The sequence below is a fragment of the Colobus angolensis genome, unplaced genomic scaffold (assembly GCF_000951035.1).
Source record: "Colobus angolensis palliatus isolate OR3802 unplaced genomic scaffold, Cang.pa_1.0 Scaffold73, whole genome shotgun sequence".
In the NCBI taxonomy this organism is placed as follows: Eukaryota; Metazoa; Chordata; class Mammalia; order Primates; family Cercopithecidae; genus Colobus; species Colobus angolensis.
This window is the reverse complement of record NW_012121043.1, coordinates 2,451,516-2,472,056: the sequence shown is the minus strand read 5'-3', so window position 1 is coordinate 2,472,056 and position 20,541 is coordinate 2,451,516. Positions and strand designations below refer to the sequence as shown.

General features: G+C 36.9%; 2 protein-coding genes across 2 annotated transcripts in view; both read right to left on the bottom strand.

Annotated features, from left to right (window-relative positions):
- CADM2 (cell adhesion molecule 2) overlaps positions 1-15,843 on the bottom strand; it is a 1,120,439-nt gene extending 1,104,596 nt beyond the window's left edge. Inside the window, exon 1 of the mRNA XM_011927577.1 lies at positions 15,724-15,843. Within this exon, the coding sequence (XP_011782967.1) occupies positions 15,724-15,784 (61 nt within the window). The 5' untranslated portion in view covers positions 15,785-15,843. The remainder of the gene's footprint in view (positions 1-15,723) is intronic.
- Positions 14,952-18,402, bottom strand: LOC105501641 (forkhead box protein B2-like). Its single transcript, XM_011927657.1, has 2 exons — positions 18,363-18,402; positions 14,952-16,413 (listed from the first exon to the last, which is right to left on the bottom strand). Exons 1-2 carry the CDS (start codon positions 18,400-18,402, stop codon positions 15,896-15,898), a joined length of 558 nt encoding a protein of 185 aa, XP_011783047.1. The 3' UTR covers positions 14,952-15,895.
- Positions 18,403-20,541: the final 2,139 nt, after the last annotated feature.

The following is a 20,541-nucleotide window of genomic DNA, read 5'->3' as shown; positions in this document are numbered from 1 at the left end:
GAGAGTGAAAGAACTTTGTTTGTTGTTTACTTATTTTGTTTTAAATAAGTGTTTTATTTTGGACTATCAGGTATCACCAAGATTATGGGAAGGCACAATTATCTTAATAACATCCTGAAACTGGAAAAGATTAACAGACAGCCTAACTGAGGTCACATTTTTTGAAAGGGAGGTAAATTAAGCAAACAAAATTTCCTTTCAAGAGAAAGCTTTCTCTTTTGTTTAAAGACTTAATGCAATTAGTAATATTTCAAACAATGGTTACAAATAAATGCATTTTCTTGAGATTAAATATTTACAGCATTTTATACTAAATCAACCCAAACTGTACAAAAATGTTACCATTGTAACTTATGACTGTAATAATCAAAGATTTCATAAATAAAACGCCAAGTATGAGGTTTTAAAAAACATAATAAAAAAATCTGAAGATATCAGAATGTAATATATTATCTTAAATGTTAGAGAAATGAGGTAAGTAATAAAGTATGATATATCTTGCTGCTTAGGAAGAAGGTTTTTATCTACTGTACAAAAATATTGCTGAAAACAAAGATACAAAATCAGTATCAACTTAGTTGGTTAATAAAAAAATAATACTAGGAGACCAAAACTGTGCCTTACTTAATGCGCTTATCGTATGAGAGTATTTAATGAACAGAACAGGACCAAAGAAGTCACTAAGACACAAAGATGACAGAACAGCACCACCTAGTTCCCTTTATAATAGTTTCCAAGTATGTATGCATCTCTCACTTTGGAAAACTGAATATATTTCAAAATAAATCATTTACTATAAAACTATTCTCTAGCCATTTATCACCTGCAACACAGCATTTACTTGAATTAAAGTTTCTTTTAAAACCAAAAGAAAGTAAAATTAAAGTTAATGGATAAGCAAAGGTTTTTCTAACTGTAGACTGTAGTACTGTGTATAATCCAAATAAGTAAGTCTCTAAACAGAACTACTATAAATGCTAGACCACCATCACTATGATTTCCAAAGTGTGTGTGTATATATATATAAAATTACACAGAGTTCGCTTGTCTATTGTAACATGTATATCATCCATTCCAGGTATATCACTAGCCAATAAATAGTAATATTCAAAAATATCATACAATCTGTTAGAAATGTGGTATCATTCCCATCTTGGGGTCATCACACTTAAATATTAAAGGAAGTAAAATAATGATGCCAAGAATATTTGTAGCTATTCACATGATGTGTGTTTCTCTCCAATGTCTTAAATAATTGTATAAAAATTCATTTCATTTGTAAACTTCTTAAATGGTATCCCCATCTATTCTTCAGCTTTGTTGACCAGGTGGTTAATATTTCAACCATATTGAGCAGGAAGAAAAGTTTCAGGAACAACATTTAATTGACACTTTCAAAAAGTCAAATTATGTTAGTACAGGTTTTAACCAAGTATGATGTATTGTAATATAAGCAAGGGTGGGAGTTTTAATATATATGACACAGTGTAAGGAGTATTGTTTCTAGATAGGACACTTTAAAAATGTTTTCCCTGAGGCATCAGCAGTTCTTTAAATGAATGTCGCTGGTAACATCAGAATTGCTCAAGCAGAACTCTAGCTCTAAAAAACTAAATATTGTTGCTTGTTACATAGATCCTTCTCACAGACCTCTTCTCCCCTACATTCCCTCTGCTGACCTGGTCATCCACTGTTCTGGCCCACTGAGCCTTTATGAAATTAAATGAATCATCCTCTCGAACAAATCAGTTAGAATAGAGCATTCTTGAATATTTCTTGTTCACTTGTCAGGTTCTTTCAAGTTGCATTAATAATAATAAAAAAAAGAAACTGGCATCATACTGAGAACATTTTCAGGATAAACGACTTGGAGACATGAGAGCTCTTTAATCTAACCTTAAATTAAAAAAAAAAAAAAAAAAAGGTTAAAAGCCCACTGAGGTTTACAGCATTGTTGTAAACCAGTGATTTCACATCCTGATTGATACATCCACATTCTGTTGCTGTTGAAAGATATTACTATAAAAATATAATTTCTAATTTTAATTCAGAAAGGCATTATAGGCTGGGCACAGTAGCTTACGCCTGTAATCCCATCACTTTGGGAGGCCGAGGTTGGCGGATAACCTGAGGCCAGGAGTTCAAGACCAGTGCTGCCAACATGAAGAAACACTGTCTGTACTAAAAATACAAAAATTAGCCAGCATGGTGGCACGTACCTGTAGTCTCAGCTACATGGGAGATTGAGGCATGAGAATCACCTGAACCCAGGAGACGGAAGTTGCAGTGAGCCAGGATCATGCCATTGCACTACTCCAGCCTGGGTGACAGAGCAAGACTCCAATTCCAAAAAAAAAAAAAAACAAAAAAGAAAGGAATTATGTATTTTGATTTGTTTATTATGTGGCCACCACTAGACCATAAACCCCATAAGGGGAGAGACTGTTTCCATCTTGGTCATTTATAGATCCAGCATTTTACAACACTGCCTTCAAATAGGTATTTGTTGAAAAATGAATCAATGAATGAATGAGTTATGCTTAATAAAACCAAAGGCTATGAACAATAAAATGACCATAGAAATTTTTTAATATACATTAAATGCACAGAAATATGAAATCAAAGTCAAAATTGAAAAACCAAATCCAGTCCACTTCCTAATAATAAAAATGACCAAAGAAACAATTTCCTAATTTGAAGAATTGATCTCTGCATGTGATTTTGTGAGAAAAGTATGTACGGCTCAAACTCAGGCCAATGGCTACAAAATTAATTTACAAACTTCACTGACAGAAAAAGAAAAGCTCTGAAATGTATAGAGGCACATATATTACAATAAAAAATCTGTTTACATATGTAAAATCCTTAAGCACTAAACAATGCATAGATGGATATAAAAAGTTAAATTTCGGTAAATGCTATTTTAAGAGTTAACTGTTATACTATGTTATAAAACATCTTTAGGTGGAAAGAAAAAAAGAAAAATGCCATTTCTGCAGTTTGCAATCATCCATAAGTTTCTTCTACAATACGTCACCAAAGAATGAATGTGGTTGCAACCACTCAGTCTACAGCTGAAAAAACTAAGCTACAACAGAAGTAACTTGCTCAAGGCCAGTGAGACAGTGACATGGCTTGCCTGAGAACTTAGGTCTCGTGCTTCCCACTATCATGTCTTCCTACTGCAAGGGACTTCCAAAATCAAAGTTTTAGTCCATTGATAGCTCCTCCCTTTACAGAATAAAGAACCCTCACTACTAAATAAAAGACCTCCACCAGGCCAATCTCACTACCACTTCCACACAAACCACAATTTGACCATGTATGCTTCTTGTGTTATGCCCATTTCTCTATTATCAATCCACCTCTATACTCCATCATGGTACGGCTAGGTGATGAGAATTTCCTGGGAGAAAATATCCCTAAAGCCTGATGGAATTTACTTTTACCTTATAGTTAGTCTATCACTAAATGATAAAAAATATTAATCTCCCCAATCTGTCTATACCCATCAAGCATATTTGTTTTATTAAAACATACACTCTTATGCTGTCAGATCCCTCTGGGATAATATGTTCTGTTTTGTTGATAGTGCATACTTGTACAGTCAATAAAATTGGGTAAAGCAAAACAAAGTTTAAAATAAATCTGACTTTAGTGACTTCCACCACCTCTATAATACTATGCATTTCTTATCTCTCTAGAATACTTTTATCATAGCATTGGAAATTTCATGGAAATGAAATGATATGGAGAAATTAAGTTACTAAATGGTAACACCATTAGTTTTACCTCATCCATAGCATTTTTATATTGATAAAAAAGCAAGCCAGTGAACATGAAACTACCCTGTATACATTTTACTTGATTTTTAAAAATATGTCTGTAAATATTATTAAACATACTTCTTTTTCATGTTACTTACCATGAAATCTTTCCGTAAACTCAATACTTTTTGTACAATGGTCTTTCTTTAAAATCAGTACTCTTAGTGTAATATTTGTTTGCTAAATATCATGGATACTGTTTTTAATTTGGTGCCTCTGGACAAGAATGTTGGTCTGAAATGCTTTGGCATGTAAAGTAACAGGTAAAGGTGTTTCTTTTTAATAACAAACTGAAATTCAATTTCTAAGAGAATCATTATGAATAAAAGTCTCAAACATAGGAAGATATAACTTTTCCTCACAGTTCCAGTTTCAGATAGTATGTGGTTACACACAAAGAATTAAAATATGTCATATTTAACCATGGGTTATAGGAATATCCTCAATATAATGAATAAATTCAATAACATATTAAGATAATGTTTCATTGAAATAGTGAAAGAGTCAATAAAAATTGCCTCCAACAAAAATTGCACAAAAAATTACCTTTCCTTTAACTCACTAGTCTCTGGACAGTTGATGAGCAGGGGCCAGACAAAAGCCATGTTAGAGAAGAAGGTTTATTCTGCAACTGTAGCATCATACAGACACGTTTTCACATGAAGCAAGACTAAGTGCTAACAGAAGCTATGAGAGAATATAATTCTTAATACCAGCTGTATAAAGCAGCAAGAACCCTTAATAAATTTAGCTAGTTTATCTTCATTGGACACTTATTTACAGAATATATATTCATCTATGAGGATGATAGAGTGATTTCAGCACCTGGCATTCAGGTAAATCGTAAGCTAGTCTAGTTAATAATATCTTTTCAAATGCTAAGAGTCATGAAACAGTCAAAAATCCAAAAGACATCAGGGAAATTGATTTTTTAAATGAGAGGAAAAAACTATACGACTTTTACGAAAAGCCACATTTCATTGGGACTTTTTAGAAAAAGTATTCTTAAAATACTTTATGTGAAAATACAGTCACTAAAAATTGTAGAGTCTTTTCTCCCTTGGTTTCGGGTTTCCAGTAACTGTATTTACATTTTCTTTAAAAAGTAGATAATATTTCCATCCTATCTCTCTGTCTTTCAAATGCAAAAAAAAAAAAAAAAAAATCCAATCACAGCATATATGTGTCATCAATTGCATAAGTAACTAAGCATTAAAAACACAAACAGATCAACATTTAGAATTTATAAAGGGTCTTTTAAATAATACTGACAGAATCTCTTCCAGTTAACTGAGAAGAATGCACCCTGAATCTTTACTTCAGGGACTAATCAGAGAACCTCTACTCTCTAGCTTGGCAGAAAAAAAAAAAAAAAAAAGCAGGTCAGTCCACACATAATCTGGTAGATCAAGGTCAGCTTGTAATTCCTCTTTGTTTATACATTTATCCGGAAATGCCAGCTACTCAAAGTAGAACAACAAGATAATGTGGCTTCACGTTTAACCAAAGTCATCACCAGGAATATTTTTGAAGCTAGAGATAAAATCTTTGGAAAGCAGACTGAAGATAAGGGGTTAAAATACCCAAAGATATCAGGAAGATTCAAATAAAATGTTTACAGTACAAATTTGAATGGACTGCCCTGACTGAAAGCAATTAATTCATATTTTTGTTAAGTACACCACTATTTAGAATTATTTTTGTTTCTTGGGGTGCATTTCTATCTTCCTCCTGTATATTACATACAAATGAAAAGTCACTGAAAATATTTATTCTATTTGGAGTACTGTATTGGCATTTTGGCAGTTATAATGTAAATACTTATATATTTTCTAGATCCAATTAAAGTGTTGTGTCAAGATTAAATCTATTAGAAGAAAACTAATCAATCAGTGGAATGATGAAAACATTTGGGAAAAAAAAGAAAAGACAGACCAGACATTTGATCAGTCACTTGAAATATAATGAGGACTAAGACTTCAGTCCTGTACACTAGGGGCTTATAGTCCACTAGAGGAGACAGGCAGATAAACACATAACCTTCGAAATACTGTAGTAATAATATACACATTTTATATAGATCATAGAATAGACAAAATCAAATGCTCAGTTGTCTCATGAACTAAGAACACATAAATGCTTAAAATAATCAATAGATGGCAGATGGCATTCTTTTGTCTACTAAAACTAAACTATAGCTTCAAAAATTAGGCTATTGTGTAAAATACTCAAATAAAAATTGTCAAAACATGTTATATCAGCTTATAAAACGCTTTTTCTTGCCATAAGCATAAATAAAAGAATAAAAGACACAAGTTGCAGTTACAAATTAAACCACCCTTTTCTTATGACATAAGACACAGAGGAAGACATGTGAGTCAAAGGGTACAATTAATACAAATGCACTGTCATCCTCAGGTAATATAGGAAAATATCCCCCTTATAAGTGATATCCGATACAAAACAAGCCAATTCTTGTAGCAATCCCTCCACAAATGAAGTCTCTTTAAGAAAAAGATGTCTGTCTCTCTCTGTTGAGTTCAGCGTCTCTCTATACTTTCACCAGTATTCAAATTGCATCCAAATTAAAACCCGAAAATAAAATGTCTCAAATTTGGCAATGCACTGACATTTGGCAGTCCATAAAGATTGCAGGCAATTAATACTACTTAAATATCTATAGCCTCACATAAAATCCAGCAAAACTTCAAGATCCCACCATAGCAAAATGTGTTAATGGGCTAGTTAAGGAAAAGAGCATTGACTTAGGAACAATTTCTGATTCTTCTTTTTGTTTGGGAAAATGAAAGAGACAATCCCTATTCAGGGTACGGGATGCACATTTTCACTCATTATTTTATTTCAATCCTAGAGCAGTAGCTGTTATTTAGAAATAACAGATACTGTATTATGTATCACAATGGTGAATTTAATTCTGCCTTGGCAGGGTATCTAGTAAGTGCAGACTGTGAGTAACTGCTTGCTATATTGGAGTCATAGATATATAATTGCCTTCAGAAACATCCTTCTCTGAATACCACCTACACATTAATACATGACAGTGAACTACAGCCAGACCCCTGTTCTATCCCACATGATCCCTGAAAAGGCTTTGAAATGAGGACACGTGCATAATTAAGGCACACTGAATATCACAGTACATGTAACAAACTAGAGTATTATGAATCCTTAGGGGAACCTCATAGAACTAATACATTTTCTAAAGAAAGCTGCACATGAGTAAAGGGAGACTAAAATGCTAATTAGATCCTCTCAGTGGAAGCTATAGAAAAGTTGATTCTTGAATCCTGAAGTTGGACATAGAATGGAACATTTGTATACAGAAGTGCTGGAAAGGGAAAAAAAGAACTTGACATAAAAGCCCTTGAATAGATGATTTACACAATTCATGAGCAAATAAATGAAGCAAAATAAAAATATAACAGTGGGAGAATTCCAAACCTCCTGAAAGGGTTAAGTATGAGAACTGATTTCGTATTAGAAAGGGATTATGTAACAACAGAGGGAAATACTCAGCCTAGCATATGCTAATTTAGTCAGCTTTGCCAGGCATTTCTCTGTGTGTTTGGCTGGCTGACTCACATTCCTTTCCCCTTCTTTTTGCCATTTTTCTTAAGAGACTACGGAATGGAGCTTTCAAAAAAATGCAGTAATAACAATAACAAAAACAACTCAACACATATTGTACATGTTTTATCCTTGCTAAAACACTGGGGTGTGCTCCTTGGGGGTTGAAAGGAAAACTACCCAATCTGTACATATTCTGTATATCCTTTAGCAAAACTCCACTTCTTTATTCTTCATTCCCCATTAATTCACTTTAATGGATCTTTCAAGTCGGTAGCATGGGCAGGGAATGGGAGGGATATTATATTCCTGGAGAGTATAAAGGAAGCTGAGTTACTATTCAGACTTCAGCACATAAAATAGAGAGCAGTAAAGAAATGGCAATTAAATAAAAAGCTTACTATATATTTTTCTTTGCTTTTACATATAAATATTCTAATTCGGAATGCATTATTTCTCATTTAAATTTAAGCCTACAACTCCAGATTGAAAAACAGAGATGCAAAAGGTATGAGAATGAATGGAAGTTACAAATGTCATGGACATTTTCCCCCATGGCGGATACAGGACAAGCTCATGTAAAATATGAATTTATTAAGAAAATTAGGACTTTTTTTACACACTATAAATTTTAGGCCTTGATGTTTAAATAAGCATTATGGAAGGCACCTGCATTTTAAAATACAAACAATTTTGGCTTAAAAGCTAAAAATATTTCTTTACAAGAATAGATTAATTGGCTTTATAAATTACAGGAAATCAATATAACAGCTATACACTTAGCAGTCGACAGCACATCCTTGTCAGGAAAGGTGCTTTCTCGCTCTGTTCTCAAGGACAACTTTAGATAAGCAATGTATCCTTAGTGTAAATTAACCATCATAAAATATATACAATTTTTAGAAACGCAATCTGACTTTTTAACAGACTTTGTTTTCTTATAATGTGACATTATTTGCACTATTTGATCATATTTAGCTTTGAGATTTTTCTTTTTTCTGAGAGCAAAAGTATGCTTATTTTTACTTGTTAAGCAATCCCTAATGACGTCAGTGTTTAACCCCCGGAATAACTCCTTAACTATCACTAGACAGAGACTTCCTCTCCAGTAATGAAATGGCTAAAAGGTAATTTAAATATTCAAGTGAAAATGATTTGCTGACTCAGAAACAGTTATTCCCCAAGTTGATAAAGACTGTGTTAATATTTCCTTCAAAGACCTCTAAAATACAATGTGAATAGTTAATAACCCCCCCTCTCTATGGCAAATCTTACCAACTTAGCTCTGTATCTATTCAAGTAGTAATAAGTTCTTATCACTCAGTTTCATCAGCACAAAAATAGATCCAGAATACTCAACCCTATTGTTATTTCATAAATTGTAAGACTTGTGTGTGTGTTTTAAGTGGAAGGCTTGTAAATCGTTGTTGCAGTCTAAGAAAATTTACTTAAAAAATAAAATAAAATTCCTAACCTTAATCGAAAGAGTAAAAGAACACAATGAGTCAAAAGAAAACAAACTCTTACTTTTTCCTTCATTCTATTATACATCCCTGAAAGCCCTAAACTCTAGTTACAAAATTAATAAAGATGTTCTTCAGTCTTAAAAATAATGACATACTTAAATGTGTATATATGTGCATATATATAAATAAGTGACTGTGAAATATTTCCTTTCTCTATAATTACATCTCTGATTTTGACATTAATATTTAACTGATCCCTACTAAAGCAGAATATTCACTTCACTAATTTTTAAATCGGCTTCTAAGATGAAAACATGCTTCTGAGAGGAAAACAATTTCGTATATGCTTAAGGAAATCCACTGAACACATTAACGGGAACAGCTGGGCTCACTAATAAAAATCAGTTGTAAAACATATTCAGGGTTTTGTTCTGTGGCAAATGGAATCAAAATATACAAAGCTATGTTAGTTCCTTTTATCTGATAGGGTTTAATGGTACAACAATAGGTTTACAACTCTTACTTTTTTAGAGAACGTTATCAGATGACTTTGCCTATATGATAAATAATATTGTTCAGATAGGAAACATTCTCTACTGATGTGACATAACACAAATTATACTTAACAACACTAAATAAACTGAACACACACTGAACAGTTAACTCCTATATTGTAAAGAAACTACTATATTCTCATAGTACACGAAATGCTCTAATAAGAATGAGATTAAGGGACTAACTCCTTACTCACTGAAGGAAGAACTGGATAACAGAATGTTTCCCAGCCAAACAGTTATTAGGTCTAACACATGTAAAAAACAGCAAAGAAATCCTATTTCAATTTTGCTATTCATCTTCATTAAACGGACCTATGTTCCTGATGGTTTGGAAGAAAATTAAATGTTCACCATTCATTGGATGAAAACGTTGGTAGTTTTAGTAGGATTTATTTATTACTCTCTAAACAAAATATATGTTCTCTCTTTTGCTTTGTCATAAGTTCGTGTGATTACAAATACTCTGGATCATTTCTGCTTATAAAAAGCTAAAGGATGTTTTATGTCCACTACAAGCTAGGAAAAAGACTTCCCATTTCACTCTTACGCCACATGACTGCTTTCCTCTGAGTTTGCCGCCTCTGCAGAGCACATTAGGCCTGAGGTGCCATTTGCATCATCACACAGCAGGGGGCTTCAGCTGCCACAGCTCTAGGTTAATCCTCACCCACCTCTTTACACAAGGAATTTGCAGAAGATGCCTTTCTTGATACTACAGAATTGCACTCCAAAAATGCTTGACATTTTCAAATAAAATGTTGGCAATGAACGTGTCCTTTTAAATATTTTAGGTTAAATCAGTAAATTTAAATTATGTCCTTCATTTTTTATAAAATTAGTTTATGATCTAATCTAATGTAAAGTATCTGGAGTTTTTAATCAAGGAAAAGAAAAAAATGGTAGGAAAATGTTAAAAAATGACTGATCAGATTGAATTCTCTTAAAGATGTATATTAAGAACTATTTATGTGATAATTTAATATAGGAAAACTTTTGTAAACCAACATAGCTTACAAAATGTCAAAATTAACTCTTACACGACTTGACAAAGTATGAGTGTTTCCATATTATGAAAAGAAAAGATCATTTAATCCCATCAGAAGTAATTAGGACATACCTATTATTCAATCCAGCACCACTGTTTATGTATCTACTAAAATAAGGATAAGAAAACTGCATAGCTATGTAAGGCTCAGAGCTTGCCCTCAGGAAGCTTAAGTATAATAATTGTTGGGCACTAGAACTGTTTTAAGACAGTAAATCAGACCAGTATCTGCCAGTTCAACAAAGGGGCTTCTGACTTCAGTGTCTGAGTCGGCTTCTTTGGTTTGTGATTTTCCTTCTCTCTACTTCCACAGTCTATTCAGTCAGCTGCTACAGAATGGGTGACTTAGCCAATGGGTTTAATACAGTCTAATAAAATGAGGACTATTTCACAATAAATATCATAGAGCACATGTCAGCAAGATCAAATAAAACATCCATATGACATTAGCTCTATATTTGATTATTAATGCACCCCCAAATCCTTCACAGTAAATAAAGCTTACTTGTCTCAATCACTGATATCCCACAGACTACTTAAAGAGAAAATTTATGCCATTTGGTGTTGATTCCAGGCCACTTTCAAATGCATGCTTAGGATGTCTTCCAACATTTTTGCACTTCCATTTTGCTCTTTACTTGATTTAAGTATTTTTTTTATTTAAGAAAGATGACATTCTACCACTATTTAATTGTGTGACAAATAGTTTTGAAATGTCTTATCTTCTAATGAAGGACACAAGAACAGACCATCTCGATTGATACTTAGCTTTGTCATATTATGTTCCCAGAGTTCTAACAGTTATAGAAATGGAAAAAAGACAATGAAGTAAGCTTCCACATCTTGATATAAAACTAGTCTAGGAACTCCTCATATTTGCGAAGATTTTCTTAATTACCAGTTGTCTGATGTTTGACTATTTAAGCCACAGTTATTGCATTTAAGTATATAGGCTCCATTTTCCAAAGTTTATGTTAATCGAAAAAGGGAGTGAGTAAAATATATTTCAAGAACTACATTTGGCATAAGAAATGAGCTTGACGAGACTAAAGTTAATATATGTGAAGGTAAAATAGTTGGAAAGATATGATTTTAGGAAGCATAATTATTTTATTAAGTGTATATAAGTATAATATGTATTATAGTGTGCTTTCTAAAAAACGTAAGATGAGGTTCATGACACATACTGAGGCAAGTATTATGTACGTCCAATGAGATTTAATTTGAACATATATTCAAATTGTTTGTGTTATATTTTTACTAAACATAACAAATCATTTACCAGAATATACCATGGCCAAAAGAAAAAAAAAAACAAAAAAAAAAACACAAACACAAAAAACTAAAGCCCCAGTATCTGTCTTGCAGGTGTTTTTGTATACGACTAATTCCAAAAAGGAAACACAGTTCTCAACAAAATGAGGTCTTGTATGCATGTATGCATGACTATTTCTTGTTATATTTTGCCCTTGTTTCTTTTTTGCCCTTTCCAGGATTGTTTCCTGTGCTGCCCAGGGCACTCTCTCCATCTTTGCAGTGCCCCCTCAGGCATGGAAAGGGATAAAGTTTCAGCAAGGGTTAGCAATTGAACTGGATCTACTCTATAGCCAAGAGAGGACTTAGTTACAGGTGGCAAGCTTTTGCAATCCTTGCAAAGAAATTCATTTCTCTAATGTGTCCCTTGTGCTTACTCCAGATTTTCCTCTTTCTACGATGAGGGAAAATAAGAAAAGAGGCATTGTAGCTGAACACGAAATCAAATTGTGCTATTTAAGTAGCCTACATTCCATGTTATACTTTGGCCAAACAAATGTTTGGCCGAAAGCATATGTTTATTTTCTATTTATTATTCATTTCCTAAAGACACGATGAGGATGAGGACAAACTGGCAGATATTATAGAATTAAGTAAGCCCTTTTTTAAAAAACTCATTTTATCATTGACTGGATTCTCATCACTGGCTTATCACTCCACATATTAACAAGCCAGAAAATTGATTTGCTTCTGAGAAAAAAAGGTAAAAAATATAGGTGATAATATAAAATACAGTCAGTTAAAATACAGAAACACGGAGAAGATATGTTCAAATGAGTCTTTTTGTCTTTAATAATGTATACTGCAAGAAAGGGAATAGTAATACATGGGACAAATAAACTGATTAGTATTACTTAAGTGAATATCACTATAGTGCTGATAAAGCTAAAAAAAGAAGCTATTGACTGACTATAGTATTTGCCTAGTCATAACTACTAGCAGGCAGGGCAGACTCCCTCTAGCCAAAATCAGTCGCTCACTAGTTCCCCTGCCACCCTTATCTGCCTGCACATAGAAAGACCTGCTAAGTAGTTAATCTATGTCCAAGAAATAAAACCTTCACTTTACAACCTAACCAAGTCCTAATAAAACGGTAGGGTAGGGGGAGAAACATAAATCTGAACCCCGAAGCAACGTTTTCAGCCAAGCCTAAGACAAGGAAGGCATGAGCAATTTGAGCAAAACCTGACAATATCAACAAAGTCTGATGTGTCTGTGGAGTAGTGTTGGATGAATAAATGTGAGGCAGCCATAAACATGAGAAGACAATCCAGTGGTGCTTTGTGCCTCCTCCTCTTTCTTTCTTTCTTTTTTTAATCCTCTTATCTCTTTTAGTGTATTCATATGGCCTGATCTAAGATGCTCCTAAGTCCACAGACATGGTTGGACTTGTGCTCTTTCCCTGGTTGCTGTATAGGACCTTTATTTATTTATTTATTGGACCTAATGCTGGTGTTGCTGCTGGTTGCAGTGGTGCATTTTCTCTGCTATACTCACACCCCTTTCCCGCACCCCCCCCCCCAGTCTGCTGTGAAAAGCAGCACTGTCTTAATCATTGGTTTACATACTCAATAAAAGAGACTCATGCCTGAATGCTGCTGATGGAATCTCTCCGGATAGAGAAAGAGTAAATCCTCCTCCAGGCTGAGAGAGGCACCAGCAAACAGTTATTTTGCACTGCACTGAATAGACAATTCACAGGGAAATGTTGAAGGAAGAGAGGAGGCGACCCCAAGTGCAGTCCATGACCCACATGCTCTATAATAAATAATTTCGCAGCAGCCCAGCAGTGTGTGCATTGACCGGCCGGGACCAGCACACACAGATTGGCAGGGAAAATACATCTAGCGGTGTCGAATTTTCATTGCAATCACCAGATTAACTGATTCCCCCACATCACACTCCCCACAACAGGGCGCACGCCGGCGCGCGCGCGCGCACACACACACACACACACACACACATACACACACACACACAGCTGAGCTGAGAAATGCAAGTTACTGAGAGGTGAAGTAGGGTCTCCGGGAGATTGTCTCAGCGCGGATTAAAAACCTAAGTAACGTGTCAGACACCCGGGTTACTTGCGTGAGGATGGGGGTGTGAACGGTGAGAAATGGGACTCAGCGGCGTACGCAGGAAGAATGTGCTGTCTGCCTTCACGGAGATTCTGGCACACATGACATATCTGAAATTTACACCCAACGTAAAATACACAAAAGTACCACCAAAATATTCTACACAAGATCTCTAGAAGGTCAGTTAGTTAATTCAGGAAAATTCTGCCCACTGCCTCTTCTTTCATGTTCATAAATATGCATAAATAAAATTCTGTCCCCAGTGTATATCCCGGAGGAGGGCAGGAGAGAGGATGCATTCCAAGAACTTGCTGAAAGATGGTTCATTGACCTCATTTAAATCCTCCAAAGGCCGATTGGGTTTTGCACGCCAGTGAGTCTACGTGTGTCTTACTTTCAGATCCCTTTTACCCAGGGAAAAATTAATTTGATCAACTTATCTTCCTGCAAATACCCAAATAATGACAGAAGGGTTTAGAGGTAGGCAAGGAAAAAAAAAATCTAGTCACCTAGCTTAAAAAATATTCTATCAATCATCATTTCACATCCATCCTCGCTATATCTCACATTCAAGCCACATCCCTATACTATTCTCTTCAAAGCAACAATCTTCCGCCTTACAGCCCCTGCCCACCCAGCCCTAGCACGCCGCCTCTGCCTCCTCCACCACCCAAAGTGTCCTCATGCACTCCTGTACTATGCATTGCCATTTATTTCATAATCAGCATCATCCTTCCATTCCACACAGCCCCCTCACTCCCTCCTCCAAAAAAGAGGGTCTGGAGAAAAGTGAACCCAGATTCCCTAGCCTTCCGGCATCCAAACCCAGTGATTTGCATAATAACAGCGTTTTGTGCGGCTTCCCTCCACTGCGGTGGTAGGGGTTCTTACATTTCACGTGAAAGGATAATATTAATTACGGAAAGAAGTGACAGAGAGAAGATGGAGAGGTAGGAAATCTAAGTGAAAATCTCTTGGCAGTAAAGTAACTGCTAGGAAGCATATATTTCTTTGGTTAAAAAAAAAAAGAAATGGCACAGACTGAATAATAAAAAGTCAATGTGTTGATAAAGTGCGTTTGGGTCTTTTAATTTTTTTGCCTTTTCTCCCCTTTCTTAATTTATTGGTTTATTTATTCATTCGTTCATTTTTTCTTTTTTCCTATTCTTTTTCCTTTCTTTCTTTTTCTTTTCTTTCTTTCTTTTTTTTCTTAAATCCCAGACAGAGTCTCCTCTCTCTTCCTAGGTGAATGACACGTCTCACAACACATTTCCCCCCCCGGAGATGTTATTGCAATGCACACGGTGCTGCCGCTGCTGCTGTTCTCGCCTTCTTGGTAGCTCGCTCCCAGGCTCTCACACACTTTTTAAAGACACACGGATATGATGACGGTGGGAAGAGGGGGAAAAGAAAAGGCGACCCGAAAAGGGGGAGGTTAAAGAGATGACAAGAGATGGAGAGGGTCGGTCAAGAGCGTGATGTGGGAGGTGGCTGGTGGGGGTTGTCGGGAGGGTGGAATGTTCAGAGAGGCACAAGTTGCCAGCCAAAAGGCGTGGGAGGGGGATGCTGGCGGGGATGGAGTGAGATGAAGGAAGCTCAGGTGAATGAAAAGGCAAAAGGTGCCGCGTAAGGGACTGACTGCTGGGAAGGCAGGGCTGAGCCAGCGTTAGAAATTCAAGGGGCTGGTGCAAACTGCCACTGCCCCCTGCCGCACCAGAGAGTAGGGGGAGGGGGTGGAAATCGCTGGGGACAGGGGGACTGGGAGGGGAGAGTGGAAATATGGGGTGGAATGGGGAAGATGGGGAATGGGCGAGAAGTTGATGTTCCCCGAGGCGGGGCGGGGATTACCTTGTAGCAGGAGCCCGCAGACACTGTAGAAGCGGAGAACGGCGCTGCGTTTCCAAATCATGGTCCCTTCTCTAAAGCGCTGGGGAAGGAACGAGGGGGCAAGTAGATGCTGGTGAGCGGGGCACGAGAGTGCAGGGCTCCGCTGGTGTCCTCCTCCCGGCGCCCACGGGACCTACCGTCCCCGCCGCTGAGGTGTTCGAACCCGCGGACTCGGATCGGCGGCAGCGGTAGCGACAGCGGCAAAGCACCCGCAGAATGGGGTATCGGTGGGCGAAATAGTTTCTTCTCCTCCTCCTCCTGCTGGTGGTGCAGCCGCGACAGCCCGTCTGCCAGGCAGGGGTTTGGAGCTTGCCTTCCTCTCGGCGCGCACAGCAAGTCCCAGAGCCCGCCGGGGCTGCCCGAGCAGGTGGTGCAGGGGTGCCGGGGTGTCGAAGAAGGTGCGGGCGAGGGCTGCAAGGAGTGGGTAGGTCACGGAGAGGAAGGGCTGGGGGAGAGGGGGAGCAAGCAAGCAGCACTGCCGCTCGCACCCGGGGTGTCTCGAGGTCCTGGGAGGGGAGGTAGCAGCGGTGGAAGCAGCGCTAGTGGCGGCAGCGGCGTCGGCAGTGGCGGCTCCCGGATGCTCCGGCTGCAGCGGCGGCTGTAGCGGCAGCGGCAGCGGCGGCGGCGGCGGCGGCAGCGGCGGCGGCAGCTCTACGGAGCACCAGACACAAGGGCAAGCTCAGAGCGGCGGAGGCCCCGCCCCCATCCTGGCCAGGGACAGACACCGCCCCCCGGCCAATGGAAACACAGCCGCCCACCAGGTCTGGCCAATGAGAGAAGGGGATGGGTGGAGACAAGCGCCGGGAAAAACAAACAGGCTTCTCAAGGACCCTTCGGGCAGGAAGCACTGAAGCCCCCATTCAGCACCCCAGGCGGATCTCACCTCTTTAGAGACGTCTCGTCCGAACTTGCAGGCGAGACAACTGCCTTCATTAATCAGCGCTCTGCACTCAGGGAGGGTTCAGCCAATCGCCACCGCGAGGGGGCGGGGTTAGCCGTGTCCCCAGCATGTTCTGGAATTCGTGGTGCCTGGGCCAGGTCCTGGGTGCGAGGTTCTGCTGCGCATTTGGACTCCTAGAGCAGATGGTGGCTGCACCTGCCCACTCACCAGCTGCAGTAGCAATCTCTGACGATTCCAGCAGCAAAAGGGAAAGATTGCAGAGGACGTGGGAGAGGCTAAGTATAAGGAGTGGAACACCTACCTGCCTACAAGAACTTGTGTTGCAAAAAAGGAAAAATAAGCGGAGGAAATAATTTTGTTGTTGTTGTTCAGGGATTTTACTTAGTCTAGGCATAAATCTCTGTGGAGCTTGGTGGGTAGCAGTGCTGGCACTGGCATCAGGCAGCCTTTGGTTCAAATAGCATAGCTGTCGCTTCTTGTTTTATAGTGTTGGATGATTTACTTGAACGTTTAAATCTAAAGCCTCCTCAACTGCAAAACGGGGATAATAGTACTTAACTTTAAGAGTTGTAAGGATTAAGTGAGAAAGCAGTCATGTTAGCGTAAGTCTATGCAATGCGTACGTACTTTATAAATGGTGATTCTAGCTGTTTAGTGGGATTTTTCTAATTCCAGATAGCAGGAAATCTTAGGCAAGCCTCTTTAAAATGTTTTAACGATAGCCTTACGAGGGGAGAGAGGCAGAAGTGTACTTTTTTAATGGACACAACCAAAAGGGGTCACAGAAACTCAGGCAACTGAAAAGAACCACCTCTATAAATCAACACCCTGAAATGTATCCTTTAGAAGAGGAGACGTAAATAAGCAAGACAGAAATGAATCAGAAGTTGTGTTTCCAAATGAGCTTGATTCCCAGGGTTTTCCCTATGACCAGTTTTTAATTGGACCAAATTAACAGATGATGGACTGTTTCAGTAGTGTTAAATCAGTCACACCATAAATAAAGTCGGCTTTGTTTGAGAGGCTACACAATAGAAACCTGCAAGCAAGAAGACAGAGGGAAAGATGAGAGGCAAGATCAATATTGATGCCCTTCACTCTTTCCCATGTGTTGCTTACTTTGCCACAACCTTTTGCAAATTCAACCCTTGCCTTTTAACTAATGACCCATTCATTTCTCGGCCCACCTTTCTCCCCAGGTTCTCAAAATTAAGAAACAAAATGTCCATAATAAAACTGCAAGCACATTCTTGAAGAAAGATGTGTGAATACCCGTATTATTGTAGGAGATAGTTGCCTACTGTGAGTTTTAGCTGTTAGGAAAGTCAGTCAGTGAGTCCACAGATACTGCTATCATTTAAACTATTGTGAGGATCAAAAGGTGAAATTCTAATCATTATTGACTCACTCTTAGGTTTTGTGTCAGGGAGAATATAACAAATGGAAATGCCAAAGAAGTTAGGGGTTTTCTTTATTGAAATGGTAGAGTTTCTGGGTTCTAGTGCATATCCTGCTTCTAGCTGTGTGACCTTGGGCATATATTCAACTTCCTTGACCCTCAGTGACCTCAACTATAATATGAAGGAGCTGGACTGAATTACTTATAAAGCTACATTGAACAATAGAAAATCTTTAAGATTGTCATATTTTAAATAAAACCCCATTTGAGCATGAATATATAGGCATTTGTAACCAATACTCTGAAAAAGAGTCTTCTTCTGAGTCTTGTTGATAACCATGACAGCAATTCGGATTTGTACCCTTACATAATTTGTAGCTTTACTACTAAATATGTGGTTCTCAGACCAGCAGCACCAGCAGCATCTAAGAATTTATCAGGACAGCAGAATCTCAGCCCTGCCCCATACCTACGGAGTCAGAATCTTCATTATACCAAGATTTGTAGTGATCTGTACGCACAGAAAGTTGGAGAAGCACTGGTCTTTAACACTGTTTTGCTACATACCCCCAGAGATAATTTCAGTGGACGATCTATGAAATGGAAGAACCTAAAAGGCCCAGGGGATTTTTGGTAAATTACTATTTTCAGAAACCCCAGGAATAGCCTTCTCATGACAAAAGTAACTCCTTTTGTAAACTATGAAACAAAATGATTAATTTAATTAGATTTTTTTTTTTAAGTTGAAAGTTTGGTTGAGAGTCATGAACTTTCTTGTGATTAAGGGCTCTGTTTAGCCCATACACCTGGGAGACTAGAAGAGAAATGTGCACTGATTGCCTTTCTGGGAGAAAAATACTGAAAACATAAACTCTGGTCATTTGGATAAATAATGTCATACAAAGAACAGATAATACCCTATTTTTCAAATAGTCTATTCTTAGATGCTGTTACATGATTAATTTAAAATAGCCAATACTCAATGTTGTAAGATCTTTGAATATTTTAGAAAAATGTAACATTGTCAAAATGTTATATAGACTTGTAAGGAAAAAATTCATTTCTAAAACTTACAGCAGTTCTGTGAATACAATTAAATGTCTTCTTCCAGTATCTTCATTTCATAGGTTTAAGGTTATATCGTCTACATATATCCTCAATGTGGCAGTAAATGTATAAATTAACTGACCCCATAGGAATCATCAATTAATTAGTTTCGTAAAGTGCCAAAAGATGGCATCTATCCATGCATCCATATATGCAATAATTTGAAATACTAAACCTGTTTGTGAAATTCTCTTTACTTTCTTTATAATTAAGCCCCATATTCTCTTTCACTTCATGGCAAAAATACTTTTAAATATTTAATTAAGTGTTTTAAAATACATTATAAAACGAAGAGAAATTAATGCCTTACGAGTAAGTCATTCATTAGTAATTAATGTGTTATATAAAAGATAATTTGTAATTTTTTCTGCCTTGAACATATTGGTCCTCTTTATATATGCTATCGCACAATAACATGACAACCTCCTCCTCCTCTCTCAATAGTACCAAATACAGGTTTTTGTCTTGTTTTGTTTTTTTAAGGTAGTTATCACAGAGGAGACTGTGCTTAGCTTATATTTTGTGATTGTTTCTACCATAGTTGAAAGTATTGAAATTTATCCTGACTGTGATGATTATGCTTTTTTACCCTTTTGGGAGCCAAGTAAACTGTCTGCAGTTTTAATTGTGCTAAAAATATTGAAATGGAAATGGGGAAAACTTTTATCACTATGGATAAATTTTCTGTGATTTAACATGGTCCACCAGAACACTTATATTTCTTTTTTAAAATGCTAAATGTAGGGGAAATATATAAATATTTGTAAATATACAGTCATTCCCAGAACTGAAAATCTAAAAATCCATGCTAAATTGACTCTCATAGCAAATTGACCCTTGTAGTAAATTGACCTAGAAAAACAAATTTCATGGCCTGGTGAAAATGTACACCCTTGTGGAAGAAAATTAGCTTATTGAGTACTGGAAACATTGATTGTCATTCTCCTTGCTTGCTAGCGTTTTAACTATGAGACAATCTGACTGTGTTGCAGAAATGTTAAGAATTTATAGACATACTATATAGTATATACATCACAAGTAGTATTATTAATATATATGATGTGTGTATATGGTTAGTATATGTATTTTTTATATACAAAATGGTTGGTATGGTTGGTATATGTATTTTTTGTATATATTTATAGCAGTATTTACTGCTTTAGATAGTTTTTTAACTTACAATTTTGCTACTGTTTACAAAACATTCAGTGTCCCTCTTCAAAATATGACCTATTGTTTTACCTCACCCCACTCCGCATGTCTTATTATTAGAGTTTCATGTTATGTTGATGAAAGTGTATAAAAGTAATGAAAATAAATTCACAAATATTCAGAAATTTATAACCTCAAGATGATCTCTTCCTTACTTTTT

Excerpts from the sequence above, each read along its gene's own strand:
- LOC105501641 (XM_011927657.1), bottom strand. The coding sequence starts at position 18,402 with ATGGTTATCAACAAGACTCAGAAGAAGACTCTTTTTCAGA. Across the intron at positions 16,414-18,362 it reads GAAGAAGACTCTTTTTCAGA|AGCTGCCGCCGCCGCTGCCG; the intron begins GTATTGGTTACA and ends GGTGCTCCGTAG.